The sequence below is a fragment of the Halictus rubicundus genome, unplaced genomic scaffold (genome assembly GCF_050948215.1).
Source record: "Halictus rubicundus isolate RS-2024b unplaced genomic scaffold, iyHalRubi1_principal scaffold0399, whole genome shotgun sequence".
NCBI lineage: Eukaryota > Metazoa > Arthropoda > Insecta > Hymenoptera > Halictidae > Halictus > Halictus rubicundus.
Genome location: NW_027488940.1, coordinates 43,380 through 62,837, shown reverse-complemented (window position 1 = coordinate 62,837; position 19,458 = coordinate 43,380). Strand labels below are relative to the sequence as shown.

At 46.4% G+C, this 19,458-nt stretch overlaps 3 protein-coding genes across 3 annotated transcripts; 2 read left to right on the top strand and 1 right to left on the bottom strand.

Moving 5' to 3' along the window:
- Nucleotides 1–1,298: 1,298 nt before the first annotated feature.
- On the bottom strand, nt 1,299–5,576 carry LOC143364278 (uncharacterized). Its single transcript, XM_076804711.1, has one exon. The coding sequence runs from the start codon at nt 5,574–5,576 to the stop codon at nt 1,299–1,301; it is 4,278 nt and encodes a 1,425-aa protein (XP_076660826.1).
- Nucleotides 5,577–6,322: 746 nt separating this feature from the next.
- On the top strand, nt 6,323–7,687 carry LOC143364276 (uncharacterized). Its single transcript, XM_076804710.1, has one exon. It carries the CDS (start codon nt 6,323–6,325, stop codon nt 7,685–7,687), a length of 1,365 nt encoding a protein of 454 aa, XP_076660825.1.
- A 32-nt stretch (nt 7,688–7,719) lies between these two features.
- LOC143364275 (uncharacterized) lies at nt 7,720–17,862 on the top strand. Its single transcript, XM_076804709.1, has 10 exons — nt 7,720–10,769; nt 10,877–11,064; nt 11,212–11,669; nt 11,743–11,831; nt 12,357–12,473; nt 12,571–12,674; nt 12,839–14,998; nt 15,101–15,529; nt 15,650–15,820; nt 16,502–17,862. Exons 1-10 carry the CDS (start codon nt 7,720–7,722, stop codon nt 17,860–17,862), a joined length of 8,127 nt encoding a protein of 2,708 aa, XP_076660824.1.
- Nucleotides 17,863–19,458: the final 1,596 nt, after the last annotated feature.

The window sequence follows — 19,458 nt, the reverse complement described above, 5'->3', positions numbered from 1 at the left end:
ACAACACCTATTTTTTCGATGCCTAACGGATAGCCCTAAGGGTCCCTGGCACTCGCCCTATCTTGGGTTTTTTCGAAAAACTCCTTTTTCCCTTTGGCCGGCCTCGTTTTTGTCGAAAAAATTGAGAAAAAACGATTTTTTCGTCAAGAGGGGGTTTCTGTCAACCCCACCCCACCCTTAGTTCTAAAAATTTTATTTACAACTGCTCCACGTACTCAGAATTTTCAAAATTTATTCGGACTTTTCCGACACCCGTTAGAAACGAAAATTCAACTTTGTCCGAATCGCGCGTTCTTCGGCTCGTTGGAAAGGTCTCGTTTTTCTCTACAAATTTGTCCTCACAATTTATCTTATATTTTCAAAACCCGACCTAACTTCGCCTGTAACTCGGAAACGGGGGGGGGGGGGGGGGGACGAAAAACTTCCTCCACCCGGGAGAAATATCTCCCAATTTGGCACCGTTTACTAGTCGCACTCCGAAATAGCTAGGTTTCGAGTTTCAAATTGATCGGTTGACTTTTACTATTTCGCTACTCTAATCGGGGGCCCAACCCTTTTTAATAACGGGTGTCCACTTTCCTACCTTTATTCTTTTGGCATAGACCGACCCCTCGTTAGCGTGGCCTCCTTGTCTCAGCTCTTTTTCACTCCGTGTTTTAGACTTCTGGGGGATTTCAGTATTGAAATCTTACCGGTCAGTCTAAGATACATGCGAATGCTAACGATCGACGAAACTCTAGGTGATCAGGCGGGATGGGCTTGAATCACGTAAGAACTGTCGGTTGTAGTGTCAATAGACGAACTGATCGATCAGCAGGTCGCGTCGATCCGCCGCGTCCGCCCCCCCCCCCCGCCGCACCCGCGAGGCTCGAGCTGCTCAATCCACCCGTGGCGTTCGCGGGGTGCGAGAGGCGCGGTGCGGGGACAGCAGCGTGCCGAGGCCGATCGATAGATCGTTGTCGTTGTTTATTTTCGCGTTTCGTATACATTGTGCATTGGTATAAAATTGTACGTTGTAAAACTTGTTATAATGAGATGAGGAATTATGTAGAATGGATGTATAATGAAATAAATCTTTAACATGCCGCCCGCCTCGGCGTGATGGGTTCACGCCGAAATCATCCCGGTGGTAAACGGCGAGGCATCGGTGTTGCATGTCGTTCACGGAGGCGTCGTGGTGGGGGGGGGGGGGGCCGTCTGATCTAGTCCGTCGCGGCGTGAATGAAGCGTGGTTAGTTGTAGTACGCCGCCCGCCATGACGACAGTGACTAGATCGGTTGTACGCCGTGGAAGCGTGGTTACGACGTTCCGTGTCCATCGGATTCTTCGTGTACGGGCAGTGGGACCACCTTGGTGACGGCCCTACTGAAGGTGCGGGAGCCTGATCGTAGGGTCACCACGCGTACGAGGCCGTCGCTTCCCGGAATAGCCTCCACAACACGGGCTAACGGCCAGCGGGTCGGCGGCGTGAGGTCGTCCTTCACCAGCACGAGCGTGCCGACGCGTATATTCTCCCGTCGATGTTGCCATTTCGTGCGTTGTTGGAGGTTGTTGACGTACTCCCGGCTCCACCTACGCCAAAAGTGATTGTGAAGATTAGTGATTTGACGCCACCGTGAATCGAGGCTGCGTGGGACGTCAGTGATCGGTGCTTCGGGCGGGGCGTGAATGGGTTCCCCCACAAGAAAGTGACCCGGGGTGAGGGGAGCGCAGTCCTGCGGATCCTCGGACAGCGGCGTCAACGGTCTGGAGTTCAGGCACGCCTCGATACGACTCAACAGCGTAGCCATCTCCTCGTAAGTGAGGGTAGCTTCTCCAATGACTCGTTTCATGTGCGATTTCATGCTTTTAACCGCGGCTTCCCACAGGCCTCCCATGTGCGGCGAGTACGGTGGTATGAACGTCCACTCGGTTCCGTTATTCGCTAGTTCCTCGGCCACCGAAGAATAGAACTGCGATGCGGCGTGGAACATTTGCCGCAGAGTGGTGTCCGCGCCCTTGAAGGTCGTTGCATTGTCGCTGTAGAGGTGCTGACAGCGACCGCGTCGGGCAGTGAATCTGTGGAAGGCAGACAAAAACGCGGATGAGGTTAGATCGGTGACAGCATCTAAGTGCACGGCCTTGGTGGCCAGGCACACAAATACGACGATATAACCCTTCTGACTCTTGTGCCCTCTGCCCTTAGCGGTCCTGAGGGGGATCGGTCCGGCGTAGTCGACTCCCGTGTGCAGGAACGGCTTCGACGGCTGCACCATGGCGGTCGGAAGGTTTCCCATTTGTTGAAGGCCGGTAGTCGCTCGCAGCCTTGTGCAGGTGACGCACTCTCTAATGAGGCGCTTCACTCGCGGTCGGCGTCGTGGGATCCAAAACGCTCGCTGGATCCAGGAAATGGTGGCATTCACTCCGCCATGGAGGGTCCTTAGATGGGTGTCTCGGATCACCAGCGTGGACAGATGCGACGTACGGTCCAGGATGGCTGGATGACGGCGTGGTTCCGGCAATCCGGAGTTTAGGAGGCGACCGCCTACCCTGAGGATTCCATCGTCGGCGATGAAGGGTGCCAATGCTGTGATGGAAGAAGACGACGGAACAGCCTTTCCGTGCCGAAGGGCGTCGAGCTCGATTTGGAACGTTCTCTGCTGGTCAGATCGTACCGCTGCCTGGAGTGCTTCTCGAAGCTCCGATGCTGTGAGTGAACCCCCGGCTCGAGTGTTAGCGGCTCTGCAGTTGTTGGCGAAGCGGCGCACGTAGGCGGTGGTTCGAATCAGCCGAGACAGGGTCGAGAATCGTTCCGCATAGGCGTCTTCAGGTTCCGGAGCTTGCACAACGACCACGGAGACGTGACGCTCGTCTGGAGTATCCTCTGATGCCGCCGGAGTCGCCGTCGAGGTTGGCCACTCGGAGCTGGGAAGCTGAAGCCAGGGAGGCCCGTTCCACCAGTGGTCAGCGACTCGGAGTTCGCCTGCTGAGATCCCTCTCGTAGCCAAGTCTGCGGGGTTGTCCAGGGTGCTTACGTGCCTCCACGATGCTCCAGGTAGGACAGTCTGTACCTCTGATACGCGGTGAGCGACGAATGGCTTCCATCTCGATGGATGTGAGCGGATCCAGGCCAATGCTACTGTGGAGTCAGTCCAGCAGTACACTGGCGTTCCTCTGAGGTCCAAGGAGGCCAGCAAGCAGGCCAAGAGCCGAGCGAGGAGGACGGCCCCGCAGAGCTCGAGTCGTGGAATGCTCTGCGTTTTGATCGGACTTACGCGAGACTTTGCCAGCAGCAGCGACGTCGTCGTTCCAGAGGGCCGGCGAACTGTGAGGTAGACCGCGGCAGCATACGCGCGTTCCGAAGCATCACAGTAGCCGTGGAGCTCCGACTCGCAACCGTGTGGAGAGAAGTGGGTCCACCTTGGGATTGCGACGTCTCCCAGTTGATCGAGCTCACCCCTGAAGACTGCCCAGCGGTGATCGAGTGATGGACTAACGGGATCGTCCCAGGTCACTCCTGCCAACCAGAGGTCCTGCATCAAAATTTTGGCACGAATTATCACGGGTGCCAGCCATCCCAACGGATCGAATAGGCGAGCTATTTCGGACAGAATCGTCCGTTTCGTCCAGGGGGACGCCGCGGACAAGATTGGCAGCCGGAGCCCTCGCACCGCCAGGGAGTCGTTTCGCGTGTCCCACTGGAGTCCCAGTGCGCCGTGGACATCCTCGTCCTGAATCGTCTTCAGGTCCGAGTCCGTTGAGCCGAGCTCGGGGATCGAGGTGGCCCATTTGTCCAACGGAAATCCGGCTGACTCGAGGATGCCGGTCAGCTGACGGCGTACTTCCCGCGCCTGCTGGAGGTTGTCCGCGCCGCAGAGGATGTCGTCCACGTAGCAGTTACGACGGAGGGCCTGGGCGCCCAAAGGGAATCGACTTTCCTCGTCCGTCGCCAGCTGTTGCAACACCCTGTGCGCTAAGTACGGGGCGGGGGCGGTTCCGTACGTCACCGTGGTCAGCCTGTAATCAGACACGGAGTGAGTGGCGTCATCTCTCCATAGGATGCGGAGCCAATCTTGATCTTCAGGGTGCACCGAGATTTGCCTGAACATTTTGACGATGTCTGTCGAGAAGGCCACCCTGAAGAGGCGCCAGCGAGTGATTATCGCCCAGAGGTCGCTCTGCAGCTTTGGCCCCGCCAGCAGCTCGTCGTTGAGGGAGCGGCCTGCGATTGACGCAGCTGAAGCGTTGAAGACGACGCGGATCTTCTTCTTCCCGGCGGTCATCTTCCAGACCGCATGATGCGGTATATAATACCCCTGGTCTCGTTCCTGGAGGGGGGCTCGTGCGACGATCATGTGTCCAAGTCGACGGTACTCCTGCATGAAGGTCACGTAGTGTTCCCTCAGCTGCTGGTCCCGTTCTCGTCTTGTCTCAGCGCTGAGGAGTCTCCGGAGTGCGGCCACTCTCGACTTACCCATGGGTGGTCGTCCCTCCCCCCTGAAAGGTAACCTGACAACATACCGTCCCGAATTTTCCCGAAACGTCGTGTCGTTAAACAGGTTCTCGCATTTCAGGTCTTCTGGAGACAGCAACTGCGACGATGGCACGTCTTCGATCTCCCAGAACCGTCGGAGATCTGGGAGCGGGTCCTCGCAGCTCACATGGTGGATCCGGGCGGTCCTGGTTGGGGCAGGCTTTTCTCCAGCGGGGCCGATCAGTGTCCATCCGAACGGCGTGCGCATGGCGACCGGCGTTCCGGCCGGTCCGACCCTTCTCTCTCGGAATAGGAGTCCGCACACGTCGGCTCCGAGAAGCACATCCACGCGTGCCGGATTGGCGAAGTCCGGATCAGCAAGTGGCAAACCTCGGATGTGTGGCCATTCCTGTTGCACCACGCGCTTCGACGGCGTGGGGGCGGTAAGGGATTTGGTCACCAAAGCCTCCACATCCACCTGAAACTCTGAGTCGCACGGGGAACACAATCTTACCCGTACCTTCGAGCGAGCAGTCCCGACGTTGGTGCCCTGATACCCTGTTAATAACACTCGCACCGTCTGTCTCCGCAATCGCAGCGATTGAGCAGCCCACTCGCTCAGGAACGACGACTCCGAGCCTGAGTCCAGCAACGCTCGCACCAGGAGAGTCCTTCCATCTGGAGCCTCCAACTTGACCCGTGCCGTTGCCAGGAGGATTCCCTGATGCGTCTTCACCGCGTGGATGGCTGCTGTGGCGGAAGTGTCCAAGCGGTTCCTGTCCTTGGCGGCACAGGCGTCATGAAGCGTCGTGTGATGCCGCTGACCGCAAACCCAGCACCGAAATGTGGAGGTGCACTGAGGGAGTCGGTGTCCAGTCGCGAGGCACGAGAGACAGAGACTCTGGCTCTCGACGAATTCCCGGCGCTTCGTAGCAGACGACTCTTGAAATCGTCTGCACGATCCGAGTGCATGGTTTCCGGTGCAGAGCGGGCACTGACGGCCGCTCTTTCCCTTCGGCTTCGATTCCTCGACCTTGACGGCCATCAGATGGCGGGTGGAGGAGCCGCGACGTCCTGACGAATCATCCGTCCTCAGAGTCTTGGGAACCTCTACGCTCCTCATGGACGTGAAGGAGTGAGCGCGGTTCTCCAAGAAGGTCTCCAGAGACTCAAAACGTGGGACGGCAGTGGGATCGTCGAGGGAAACCTCCCACGCGAGTGTAACGCCCTAAAAATCCCCGAGCTATACCAGATCATATTCCATTCGACACCACAGCATTTCCCGAGTCATTTGCACAAGTCAGCATTCCCCGAGCATTCACCTCGACACCACAGCATTTCTCGATACACGCGTACGCAACAGCATTAGTCAAATCACATCCGCCTGATTTCGAAAGCCCCCAAAAAAATGCATTACTAATCAATAAGGTCAAGCTATAAGTATGGGAACATTCCCAGGGCAGTCAATCTTGGCTGAACCTCCGTTTTGTAACTTTGTCTTAAATAAACTTATACTTTTTGTCAGTAAAGAACGGGATAAAGAGCTGGGTAACTCCCACTCTCCTTCTTTCAAGTATTTTCACCCAGTTTACGTCACATTTTGGCGATCCTGCCAGGATAGTGCAAATCGATCTTCAAGTAAACCAACGACAACTCTACTACGGAAGAGCCACTCCTTGGGACTACGGTCAACTCTGAAGACAACTGCACTATAACGAATCCAGTGAACCAGTCGATTTGGAGCTTTCTACGGAACCGCCCCGTGCTACGGCAATCACTAAGGTAAAACTCTGGCTTCATTTATTTATTACCGCGTAAGAGGTAGTAGCATCAGCAGTCAAGATTCAAGACGACGAAAAGGTTACAATAATGACAAAGAACGGAGAACAAGCTTCAACCTCTACAGGTGTAGACCCCAATCTAAGAGCAATCCTAGATGCTATGCAAAAGCAAAACGAACGACATGAAAAAGAAATGTCGGAAGTTCAAAGGCAATTCGTGCTACTAACGAAACAAGCTGACGAAGAAAATAAAAAACGTATTAGGGAAATAGAGATCCTCGGCAAGAACCTCGCTGATCTACGGATGGGCGTAAGTATTAGAACAGTGACAACTGACGAGTTCGGATCCCTAATAACGGGCGACGATGGTGCAAGTACAGCCATACAACAAGAACGAGCTGAACAAACCACCACAACTCGAACAGCACCACCGATAGTCACAATCAATAATGATGTGAACGATGAAGCTTCTGAACGAACAACAGACTGTACTCCAACGCTACGAGCCAAGGATGCTATACGGTATATTCCAACGCTAAACGGAGATGACGATATTGGGGTAGAAGATTTTATTAAAGAAGTACGTTCCATGCGCAACATGTGCACCGAAAAAGAATTGCTATTAAAAGCCATTAAAGTAGAGAAAATCATTGGGAAAGCGGCCCAAGGGATACGAAATTTACAAATAGAATCTTTTGGTGAACTATACGAAGCGTTACGATCAAACGTGGCAACTCAGGTAACCACAGACGAATACAGCGAGCAACTGCGGGAAATCAAGCAAGGAAAAGAAGAAAGTGTACAGAACTTTAACATCCGATTCAGACGCGTATTGAACAAGCTAACATATGCCATTACCAACGAATATCCGCAACCAATAACCAGGCGCATAATGATGGAAGCAACAATGAAGAAAGTGAATAGAATCTATCTGAAAGGACTCAGAAGAGAAATAGGACGAACGCTTTTGGCAAACGAACCTCAATCTTTAGCCGAAACCGAGAAGAAAGCAGCGGAAATCGAACGCTATCTACGAGAAGAGCAAAACGAATGGAAGCGACCAGCAGCATCACGATCGGAACGAGCAGTGAACACCAACCGCTTCGCTAATCAACAACAACCAAGACGCTACGACGAGCGACGACCTACGGTACGAACAATCGCGCAGTCAGCAGCAGCAAACAGCTTCAGGCGCCTCGAACGAACACCATTAGCTGAACACGCAGCAATAAAATGCTTCAAGTGCAATCGCTCGGGACACATAGCCAACCAGTGTCCGAATGGAAATTTTCCACCAGCCAGCCAGCGAAACCTACCACCACGGGTAAACAGAGTAGAGATCGAGAACGGCCAAGAATTCGAGTCAATACAACAACAGGAAGACTTCTTACCACCACATTCAATACATCAGGAGGAAGACGGATACACCTCATCGACACAGGAGCAGGAATAAATTTAATTAAAGAATCAAAAATTAATAGCGTTATGAACAAAACAGAACCGCGAACATTTTTTATGGGACAAGACCGTTACACTACAGACAGATACGTTAAAATTCGAATCTTTGACCAATCACATAAATTCTTTGTTATACCAGACGACTTTCCTTTAATAGAAGACGGAATCATAGGGCTACCTTGCTTAGAAAAGTACCAATATGAAATCTCTAATGATAAAATCAAGCTTAACGACAATGTGCTATATTTTCAGAAACCAGCTACAGTACAACCAGGAGAAGTCAAAGTTCAGACAATCTATCTCGAAGGCAGACCAACGCGAGTATGCTTCTTCAACTTTGGCGAGACAAACAAAGATATCTCTAACCAAATTTATAACATAAACGACATAGACCAAATTGGGAAATTCAAAGCCATAGTGAGAACAAGTCATATAGAGAAAAACCTTCGCGAACCTATTGAGAAAATTTTAATCCATTACTTAGACGTGTTCAACTTAGAAACCGATACCCTACCCTGTACTAACCTTGCTAAACACACTATAACTTTGAAAGAAAATAAAATCATTAACACTAAATCGTATAGACCTCCGGAATGTCACAAGCTCGAAATCGAGAAGCAAATGAATGACATGCTCAATAAGAAAATTATCGAAGAATCGGATTCGCCATACAACTCTCCTGTATGGGTGGTACCTAAAAAGGCAGATGCTTCAGGAAAACAGAAATGGAGAATAGTTATCGATTTTAGGAAATTAAACGAATTGACAGACCAAGACGCTTACCCTTTACCAGACATCGACGACATACTTAGTCAATTAGGAAACGCTAAATTCTTTTCGGCCTTAGACCTATCCTCTGGTTTCCACCAAATTCCTATGGATCCTGACTCAAAAAAATACACAGCCTTTAGTACACCTCAGGGACACTTTCACTATAACAGAATGCCTTTTGGACTTAAGAATGCACCAGCTACCTTTCAACGAATGATGGACACAGCACTTAGAGGACTAGTTAATAAACACTGCTTCGTTTACTTAGATGACATAATAATTTTCGGAGACACAATAGGGAAACACAACGAAAACTTAGCTATGGTACTTCAGAGACTCAGGGAACTTGGACTAAAGATACAGCCAGACAAATGCGAATTTTTAAAACCTGAACTAGAATACCTTGGACACCTAGTAACCGCGGAAGGAGTCAAACCAAACCCTAAAAAGATACTAGCTGTAGAACGTTTTAAAGTACCTACAACACCGACAGAAATCAAATCATTTTTAGGATTATCCGGATACTATCGAAAATTCATACGGAACTTTTCAAAGATCGCTAAACCATTGACAGACTTGACCCAAAAAGACGTACCATTCCACTGGACAGACAAACAACAAAACAGTTTCGAAACCTTAAAGCAAAAGCTATGTGAAGCACCCGTATTGACATACCCAGACTTTAACAGACAATTTACACTAACGACAGACGCCAGTAACGAAGGTATAGGAGCAGTACTATCACAAGACGGACACCCATGTTGTTATATATCGCGAACACTTAACGCACCTGAACGAAACTACACGACAACAGAAAAAGAACTATTGGCCATCGTATGGGCAGTAAAGAGACTGAGACAATACCTGTTAGGGCGGAAGTTCGTCATACGCACCGACCACCAAGCACTCAAATGGTTAAACAACTGTAAAGATCCTTCTTCAAGATTAATGAGATGGAGACTGAAATTGGAAGAGTACGAATACGAGATCGAATATACAAAAGGAAAGGATGACACAGCCGCGGACGCGTTGTCAAGAGTACATGCAATCACCAGGCAACAAGACGAAGAAGATCCTGAAATTCAAAACCACTTAAAGATTTTCGACGAATGGGAAAAGGATGAAACAATACCAGCGCGTTTAAAGATCGTACCAAATGACCATACGTTCTATCAGTTAACCAAAACAGAACTAGGCAATTACGACAGAATAAACTGGCTGAAGAAAATATACCAAATACTGCAGAAAAGTACGAAGATTGGAATCGGAGACAAGGCACTAACCGAAATGGAGAAAAATAGGATCAAGATCATACTAATGTACTTCAACGACCGGTATAAAACGATCTACTTCGCATGGGAACCGATACGAGAACTGACGGAAGAAGAAATAGAGACGATACTGAAAGAAAACCACAATGACGCCACCGGACACTTCGGAATACAGAAGACCTATCAGAGAATAAAGGACAAATTCAAAATACCACACCTGATGGAGAAGATAGAAGATTATGTGAAGAGGTGCGACGCCTGCCAAAAGGAAAAATTAACAAGAATTAGACCTAAAGAAATGCCAATAATATCAGACACGCCAATGCAACCGAACGATAAAATAGCTATGGACATCATAGGCCCAATGACAAAGACCAAAAAAGGAAATCAATTTATACTCTCTATACACGATGACCTAACGAAATACCTCATACTAGTACCCCTAAAAACACAACAGACAGAGTCGATACTTAATGCATTACTGGACCACTACATATACATATTTTCAGCACCTAAAACAATACTCACCGACCAGGGACAAAACTTTGTTAGCGAACTAATGACGAAATTCGAGGAAGCATTTAAAATCAAACACGTAAAGACTACATCCTTCCATCCCCAATCCAACGGATCCTTAGAAAGAACTCATGCTACAGTAAAAGATTTAATACGAACTAGCTTACATGACAGTGACAAGGAATGGGACGATGTTCTGAACTTTATTTGTCTAGGATACAATACTTCTATTCATGAAGCAACTGGCTTTACACCTTTCGAACTCACCTTCGGTAGAAAAGCTAACCTACCCTCATCCATCGCGAGAACCACAGGTTTCACCTACGATGAAATGTTTTCACTTTGGCAAAAACAATTGAATAGATATTTGACACTGGCTAGAGAAACTCTGTTGAAGAGTAAAAAGAGGTATCAAAGGGACCAAAGAAGAAAGATTGTCAGGACTCAGGCAATATTTAAAGAAGGAGATTTTGTGTTAGTACACAACGATCATAAAAAAGACAAGTTAGATGTTGAATGGTTAGGACCATATAGGATACAAAGAGTCAACACACCGTACTATGAAATTTTTGTCGTCAACCAAGTTAAAAAGATACACGGTAACCGATTAAAACCTTACTTTGCAGGGCGGTCACCATCACCTTTACCGGGAACCTCGTATACGGATTAGATATAGTACCCTTAGAGGACAGCTCGATATTCCACGAGGAAATCAATAAAGCATACTTGTATAACTCAGAAGTAGATATTTACATAGGATTGAACATAGACGATGTATTTATAAGGTTTAATCAAGTTAAGATGTATACTAAAGGTATTCAGATACAATGTAAAGAAGCTTGCAGACTAAAGAACGAGATTGATTCACTAAACGAACGAATAGAAAAATTGGATAGCTTAGCGCTACACCTAAAATTAATCACACATAGTAGATATAAGAGAGGGCTATTAAATATTATAGGATCAGTATCCAAGAGCTTATTCGGTACATTAGACAATAACGATTTAGAATTAATAAACGCGAATATCGACAAACTGTTCAACGAAGGAAACGAACTGAAAACCATTGTAAGCAATCAGACCGCTTTAATTAGAAAAATCATAAGCTCGGACGGAATCAAACGCATTGAGAATTTGAGTTTAGCATTTAAGGATTTAGAACAAGCAACCAATCGAGAGGAATTGATCACAGAACTGTTTATCAGAACAGAAAGCGCTATATATGACTTACAATTTCAACTTGACGAGACGCTTAACGTGATATTAATGGCTAAACAAGGGATAATTAGTCCACAGATCATAGACCACGAAATTTTCATAAACAATTTTGGCAAAGCTTTGGCACATAAGGCACTTAATTCCGCTATAGAACCTAAGAAAGAAAATTTTCAATTTATTCTAGACATAGCTGCACTCAAAGTATTTACACTAAATAACAAAATATTCTTCAAAATCTCAGTACCATTAATAATTAACGCAGAATGGGATATAGTCCGTGTTGCGAGAGCAACAAGAAATCCTACGAACCCTACCGGTCTTCCGTTCCCTCCAGGCGATATACCTGGAAGGGATATTCAAAATGTAAAAGGCGCATGCGGAGCGGCTGCGAAACTGACCGTTTATATTTTTTTATGACTACTGCAATCCGACAACTCCGATTCCCTAAAACGACCGAACCCAGACCTGTCCCAATAAATCATACCACTGACGACCGAAGACTTTTCCCACTCCTCAACCTAAGATCCGTTAAACACACCCACGTCCAATTGCAAAAGGGCAACAGTTCCCCCACCTAACCCATCCTCCACCAATCACCAAAAAACCAAGGTGACGACGGACGCACACGACGAGACAGTCAGACAGAAACCAAAAAGTCAAAACGAAAAAGGGACAGGCGAACTCCCACATCTATAACGCGAATAAATATATTTGTCAAAACGCGAACCACGAGAAGTGTTTTCCTTCCCCATCTTTAAAGGTGCTCAATATCAATTCAAATATTGAGAAGAAGGCAACGACCAACTATTCGAGGCCTTCGTATACATAAATTTGGTCCTTCGAGCCGGATCACTGTTGAAAAACTGCTGATCCACAACATCGCATCAGTGCCAAGGAGGATTGCAAAGTCGCTAGTGACGTGAGCGCTACCTTTGCATCACCAAGGGACAACATCACAATCGGCTGTACAGAAGTACAGCATCAACAAAGCAGCGAGAGGATTCAGTGACGCCTGAAGCATCACATCCGACGACTGCAGTCATCAGGATCATCGCCGCCGAAGAAGCGCAGCGGGATCCTCAACACTCCATCGAAACATCAGCCGCATCCAATCACGGAAGCAGCAACAACGACAACACTCGAAAGAAGACATCACCTGTGGAAGCAACCACATCAGACAGACGCGTAACGAGAACATCGATAATCGTAAGTCACTAATAAAGTATCGCCTGTCCTATCTAATATCTCGATCCGCCGTCATACCTCGACTCTGATTAGCATGGCGACCTCTAAGGAATTAAGCGAATCCGACCTCGTTAGAAAACGCGCTACGATGAAATCAAAGATAACCACGTTTCGTAAATTCATAGCGGAATGTAATCGATCGGAAAGTACCACGATCAATCAGTTACGGACGCGAATCACAAAAATACAAGAGGACTTTAAAACGTTCGATTCGATTCAAGAAGCATTAGAATTGTTGGCGGGACCGGAAATATTTAAGACGCGATTAGAAGAACGTGCACAGTTCGAACACAATTATTTCGAAGTAATCGCAGAAGCACAGACTATCGTCGATAACGCAACGAAGCAATTCGAAAAATCGGTAGCAAGGAGCACAGGGTCCCCAGTAGATGACGATGAACAATCTGACAATGAAACTAACGTAAAATTGCCTACATTACATTTACCTAAGTTCTCCGGATCGTACGAAACATGGCCAGGTTTTTGCGACACCTTTAAGTCAGCGGTACACGAAAACCCTCGATTTCGAGACGCGCAAAAATTAATGTATCTGCGCTCATGCCTGACAGGTAAAGCAGCAGAAAAGGTAGAATCATTAGAGACCACCGCAGCCAATTACAAGGTAGCGTGGGACATTTTAGAAAAGAGTTACAATAATCCCACCGCGATCGTAAACAGTAGAGTAAAGTCGTTTTTTGAATTACCTCTTGTTAATAGAGCACAACCAAATTCCTTACGCGAGCTGTTAGATAAGGCCAATAAACATTATCGCGCGCTAGAGGCCTTAGACAAGCCGTTCTTAGAGGCCTTTCCGATATATGCCATTACCTCAAAATTAGACGAGCAAACTCGTCTAAAATGGAAAGAACGTACACAGGGGAAGACATCTCCGACCGTTAATGAGCTCTTAGAGTTTCTCCATAACCGCTGCCAATTGCTAGAAGAAACGCAACCAGAAACAGGTAGAAAACCGTATCAATCCGTACAACGCGCACCACACAATCCGTACAATCATTCGAAATCGTCACTCGCGTATCCCAGCAGCGTAGCATTTAATTGTATCTGCAATATATGCAAGGGAAGTCATTATACGCAATATTGCCCAAAGCTCGTAAGCATGAATGTGGACCAACGAATCGAATTAATACGGAAGTCGGGACTCTGCCATAACTGTCTTCGGTCGAATCACGCGACCAAAAACTGTAAGGCAACCGCATGCAAAAAATGCAAGGGTAAGCACCACACGATGATACACATAGACAATCAAGAATCGAACCAACTATCGCTATCTCCAACTACCACGCTCAGTACGATAAATTCACCATCGGAGGTACTTTTGTCGACCGCATTGATTCACATTGCAGACGAGAACGGCACACTCCATACATGTCGCATCTTACTAGATTCAGGATCACAATCGCATTTCCTTACGGATAATATAGTCACCAAACTCGGTCTCCGACGCGATGCAATAAACATTCCAGTAACCGGCATCAATCAAATCACGTCAACAATCAACACGTCGGTTAGCACTACGATACAATCGCGCATGAGTCTGTTTTCTGCAAAATTAAACTTCTTGGTAGTTCCCCGGATCAGCGGTTCCATCCCCAATCAAGCGATACGCGCCGCGGAACTAAAAATACCTGCGAACATACGACTAGCAGATCCCAACTTTCATAAACCTTCGCGAATTGATGGCTTAATCGGAGCTGAACTATTTTATAAATTGCTCGCAATCGGTCAAATCGCTCTCAGTAATACGTCTGTTATCTTGCAAAAAACCAAATTGGGCTGGGTAGTATCGGGCAACCTACCGACATCAAATAAATCAAACCCTCAGGTTTGTAATTTAGCCTTAGAGTCGCTTCACGAACAAATCGCGAAATTTTGGGAAGTAGAAAACGGTCCTCAACGATTACTCCGATCTGAGGAAGAGTCAGAATGCGAAAAACGATATATAGAAACAACTACCCGTAATAAAGAAACGGGCAGATATACCGTTGGACTTCCCTTCAAAACGGGTACCATGAATCTCGGCAATTCGTACAACGTAGCCTTGAAACGGTTTTACAGCTTAGAACGGTCACTTAGCCGGAACCCTCAATTAAAATCGCTATACACAGAATTTTTAAGGGAATACGAAGAGTTAGGGCACATGACCGTAGCCCAGGTCTGCGCACCAGATGACGGTTACTACCTACCGCACCACGGGGTAATAAAAGGCAATAGTCTAACGACAAAACTCAGGGTTGTATTCGACGCCTCCTGCAAAACCTCGACAGGTATATCGCTGAATCAGACACTTATGACTGGCCCCACTATCCAAGGGGATTTATTTTCCCTGTTGATTCGGTTTCGGTCACACGTTTATGTACTTACTGCAGACATCGCAAAAATGTATCGGCAAATAGAAATAGACCCAGACGATTGCAAATATCAAAAAATCTTGTGGCGAGAAACTTCTGATCAGCCCATAAAAACATACCGTTTAAAAACAGTAACGTACGGAACATCGTGCGCCCCATTCTTAGCCATCCGAACGTTGCATCAATTAGCAAAGGACGAAGCCGCCAATCACCCACTAGCGGCAGACATACTTCGTACAGACTTTTACGTGGACGACTTACTAACAGGCGCGAAAACATACGAGGACGCGATCAAGATCCGAGAAGAAATCACAACTCTCTGTTATAAAGGAGGATTTCAACTCAGACAATGGGCATCCAATGTCCCTGAGTTAATTGACGGTCAGCAAGACAAATGTGAGGATGCTCATCTCAATTTAGATCTCGACAATACAATAAACGCTCTAGGTATACAGTGGAATGCACGAGAAGACGTAATAAATTACGCGAACAAAGAATTCACATTAACAAGACGCATTACAAAGCGCTCTATATTATCACAAGTAGCACAGTTATTCGACCCCCTAGGACTGCTAGCGCCGATCATAATTCGAGCAAAAATGCTTATGCAAGAGCTATGGGCAATTAAGCTAGATTGGGACGAATCAGTACCCGTAGAAATCTATACAAGGTGGATTAATTATTGCCAGGACTTAACACACGTCAAAAGGGTCAACATAGCGCGTAAAGTAGTAATCGGTAATTACGCCTCACTACAACTCCACGGATTCTGTGATGCTAGTGAGCGAGCATACGGAGCATGTATCTACATAAGATCGCAGAACGATCAGGAGATACAAACGCAATTATTATGTGCCAAATCACGGGTTGCACCTCTAAAAACATTAACGCTACCACGACTCGAGCTGTGTGCAGCACATCTACTAGCAAATTTATTTAATAACGTCTTGAGCAGTTTACATCATTTACAATTTAAAGAAATTAAATTTTGGACAGATTCAACAATAGTGCTAAATTGGATAAGTTCGTCACCTCATGCTTTAAAGACCTTTGTTTCCCATCGAGTAGCGGAAATTCAAACAATCACAAATAAATACGAATGGCGACATGTTCCGTCAGGCGACAACCCAGCGGACGTAGTATCTCGAGGCTTGACGACCATAGAATACCTAGAAAACAGATTATGGCATTTCGGACCGGTGTGGTTGTCGGCCGAAGGAAATCAATGGCCAATTACAAAATTAACCGCAGTGGAAATTCCAGAACTGCGCCCCCTGAAGGCATTCATCACCCAAAAAACAGAGTACGAAATACTACGTCGATTTTCATCGTTTGTAAAACTAAAACGTGTCATAGCATATTGCTTGCGATTTCGGACTAACAGCTCACGTAAGGAACGGGTTTCGACTGGGCTCACAGCAGATGAGTTAAACAAGGCCGTATTGCGTATAATAAAGCTCACTCAACAGGAAGGATTTAGTAAAGAAATTCACAACATCATTAAACAAAACGATAGCAGTAGCTCATTATCCCCGTTAACTCCATTCATAGATAAGGATGGATTATTGAGAGTGGGAGGTCGGCTGGCGCATTCCAAACTAACATATTCGGAGAAACATCCGTTGTTACTACCCAAGGGACATCATGTCACAAACTTAATTATAAAGCACCATCACTTGCAAAACTTTCACAGCGGAACCCAAACGACCCTCCACTCGATTCGACAAAAATACTGGATTCCGGGCGGTAGAAATGCGGTGAAGCATAATATTTATGCTTGCGTTACCTGTCGGCGCGCCAAACCTATCACATTAGATTACCTGATGGGGGATCTCCCGAAGGGTAGAGTCAATTACACACGACCATTCTTACATTCAGGCGTTGACTTTTGCGGGCCAGTATTCATTAAGGAGAAAACGAAACGAAACCGGGGGAAGGAAAAAGTATACCTGGCTATTTTCGTATGCTTTGCCACAAAGGCGGTCCATATAGAAATAGTAACCGATTTAACTACCGAAGCTTGCCTCGCAGCGTTACGTCGATTCTTTGCTCGTAGAGGAAAAAGCGCTCATATTTACTCGGACAACGCAACAAATTTTGTTGGTTCCAAACGAGAATTACACGAATTGTACGCGTTTGTAAGGTCTCAATCGACAAATAGTAACATCGCAAACACTCTAGCCAACGAAAACATACAGTGGCACGTTATTCCACCACGGTCCCCGCACTTCGGAGGACTCTGGGAGGCGGCCGTAAAATCGTTAAAATTTCACATGACGCGAGTAATAGGTGAAACCCTACTATCGTATGAGGCGCTGCTAACCTATGTCAATCAGATCGAGGCCATTCTTAATTCCCGACCGCTTACACCTCTGTCCTCCGATCCAAACGATCTCTCCGTCCTGACACCTGCACATTTCCTAATAGGCGATACGTTAACAAGTGTACCCGATTACAACTGGACAGAGGTCCCATCTGGTCGATTGTCATCGTGGCAACATGTTCAGAAAATGCGACAACACTTTTGGCGACGTTGGAGTAAAGAGTATCTACACGAACTCACCACACGCAAAAAATGGCATGCTCGTAAACCGGAACAAGTAGACATAGGCAGCATTGTTATCGTACGCGACGACAATTTACCAGCGATGCGATGGACCTTAGCGAGAATAATACAACTTCACCCGGGAGAAGACAATATTGTTAGAGTCGTTACGATACGAACTGCGAACGGTGAATACAAAAGATCACTGAAATGTCTAGCACCCTTGCCGATTTAAGATATAAGCTATATTTGTATTATATTATAAACAGTCATAAAGCGTTATATATACTAGTCATATAAGATAGTCAACAACCATAGCATAATTATATTACGTAGATTAAGAAGGAGTACATTAAGTATAACGCGTTGTAAACCGTCGTAGCAGCCTTAACAATAATTGAACACAATTGTTCAAGGGGGGCGGCATGTTGCGAGAGCAACAAGAAATCCTACGAACCCTACCGGTCTTCCGTTCCCTCCAGGCGATATACCTGGAAGGGATATTCAAAATGTAAAAGGCGCATGCGGAGCGGCTGCGAAACTGACCGTTTATATTTTTTTATGACTACTGCAATCCGACAACTCCGATTCCCTAAAACGACCGAACCCAGACCTGTCCCAATAAATCATACCACTGACGACCGAAGACTTTTCCCACTCCTCAACCTAAGATCCGTTAAACACACCCACGTCCAATTGCAAAAGGGCAACAGTTCCCCCACCTAACCCATCCTCCACCAATCACCAAAAAACCAAGGTGACGACGGACGCACACGACGAGACAGTCAGACAGAAACCAAAAAGTCAAAACGAAAAAGGGACAGGCGAACTCCCACATCTATAACGCGAATAAATATATTTGTCAAAACGCGAACCACGAGAAGTGTTTTCCTTCCCCATCTTTAAAGGTGCTCAATATCAATTCAAATATTGAGAAGAAGGCAACGACCAACTATTCGAGGCCTTCGTATACAGTCCGCATATATCCTATACCGAGTAAACGTAACAATGCGTTTTTGGCACCACTCGTAGAACATCCAATTTATTTCACATCAGGGCTTACCTATATCAACGTAGACGCAGAATACTTAGAAAAATATTGTAGAACTAAAGCAGGTATAACTCTTTGCAAACAAAATCAACCTATACATGATAGGACAGCGAGACATGATTGCGCCTCGGAGCTCATAAATTTTGGAAACAGTATAAACACCTGCAAGTATGTAGTATTCAAGATAGAAGAGATCACCTTTGTACCTCTAAAGGCAGAAAATCAATACATAGCCATTCCAGAGAAACCATTCGAAATTATTGTAATTTGTGGAAAGACAACAACGACTGTCAAACTCAAAAACCCATCATTGTTACGATCTGCTGAAACATGCGACTTAATATACGGTGACAACCATATGAAAATAGGAGCTACAAAAATTAACATAACATACGAGACCAGGATTAAAACCATACCATTAGGAAACGACACGGACTTACATTTGATACTAGACACTTTAGAAAGCACACCAAAAATCTTCAGTAACATTAACAGCTACCAGAATACCCTAGACCAGATAACTGACAGGACAAACCAATTGACTTATTCACATAGAATCGAAAGCATTAAACATTGGGGACTCACAACATTACAAATAGCAGGCTATGTTTCCCTTGGACTATTAGGCGTATATGTATTAAATAAGATAGGAATCTTTAATTGTTTACCTAAGAAACTTTGCATCCATTTATTATGTTATAAAACTAAGAACAATGCGCAAACCATTAACAATGTAACACCGGCACCTGTACCTTCAGCATCGCGAAACATTTGTACAGA

Bases quoted from the DNA above. Each gene is read 5' to 3' on its own strand.
- LOC143364278 (XM_076804711.1), bottom strand. From the start codon at position 5,576: ATGAGGAGCGTAGAGGTTCCCAAGACTCTGAGGACGGATGATTCGTCA.
- LOC143364276 (XM_076804710.1), top strand. From the start codon at position 6,323: ATGACAAAGAACGGAGAACAAGCTTCAACCTCTACAGGTGTAGACCCC.
- LOC143364275 (XM_076804709.1), top strand. From the start codon at position 7,720: ATGAACAAAACAGAACCGCGAACATTTTTTATGGGACAAGACCGTTAC. The intron at 11,832-12,356 runs GTAAAAGGCGCA...ACATCGCATCAG, and splicing joins CTGGAAGGGATATTCAAAAT to TGCCAAGGAGGATTGCAAAG. The intron at 15,530-15,649 runs GTATACAGTGGA...TCGACCCCCTAG, and splicing joins CAATACAATAAACGCTCTAG to GACTGCTAGCGCCGATCATA.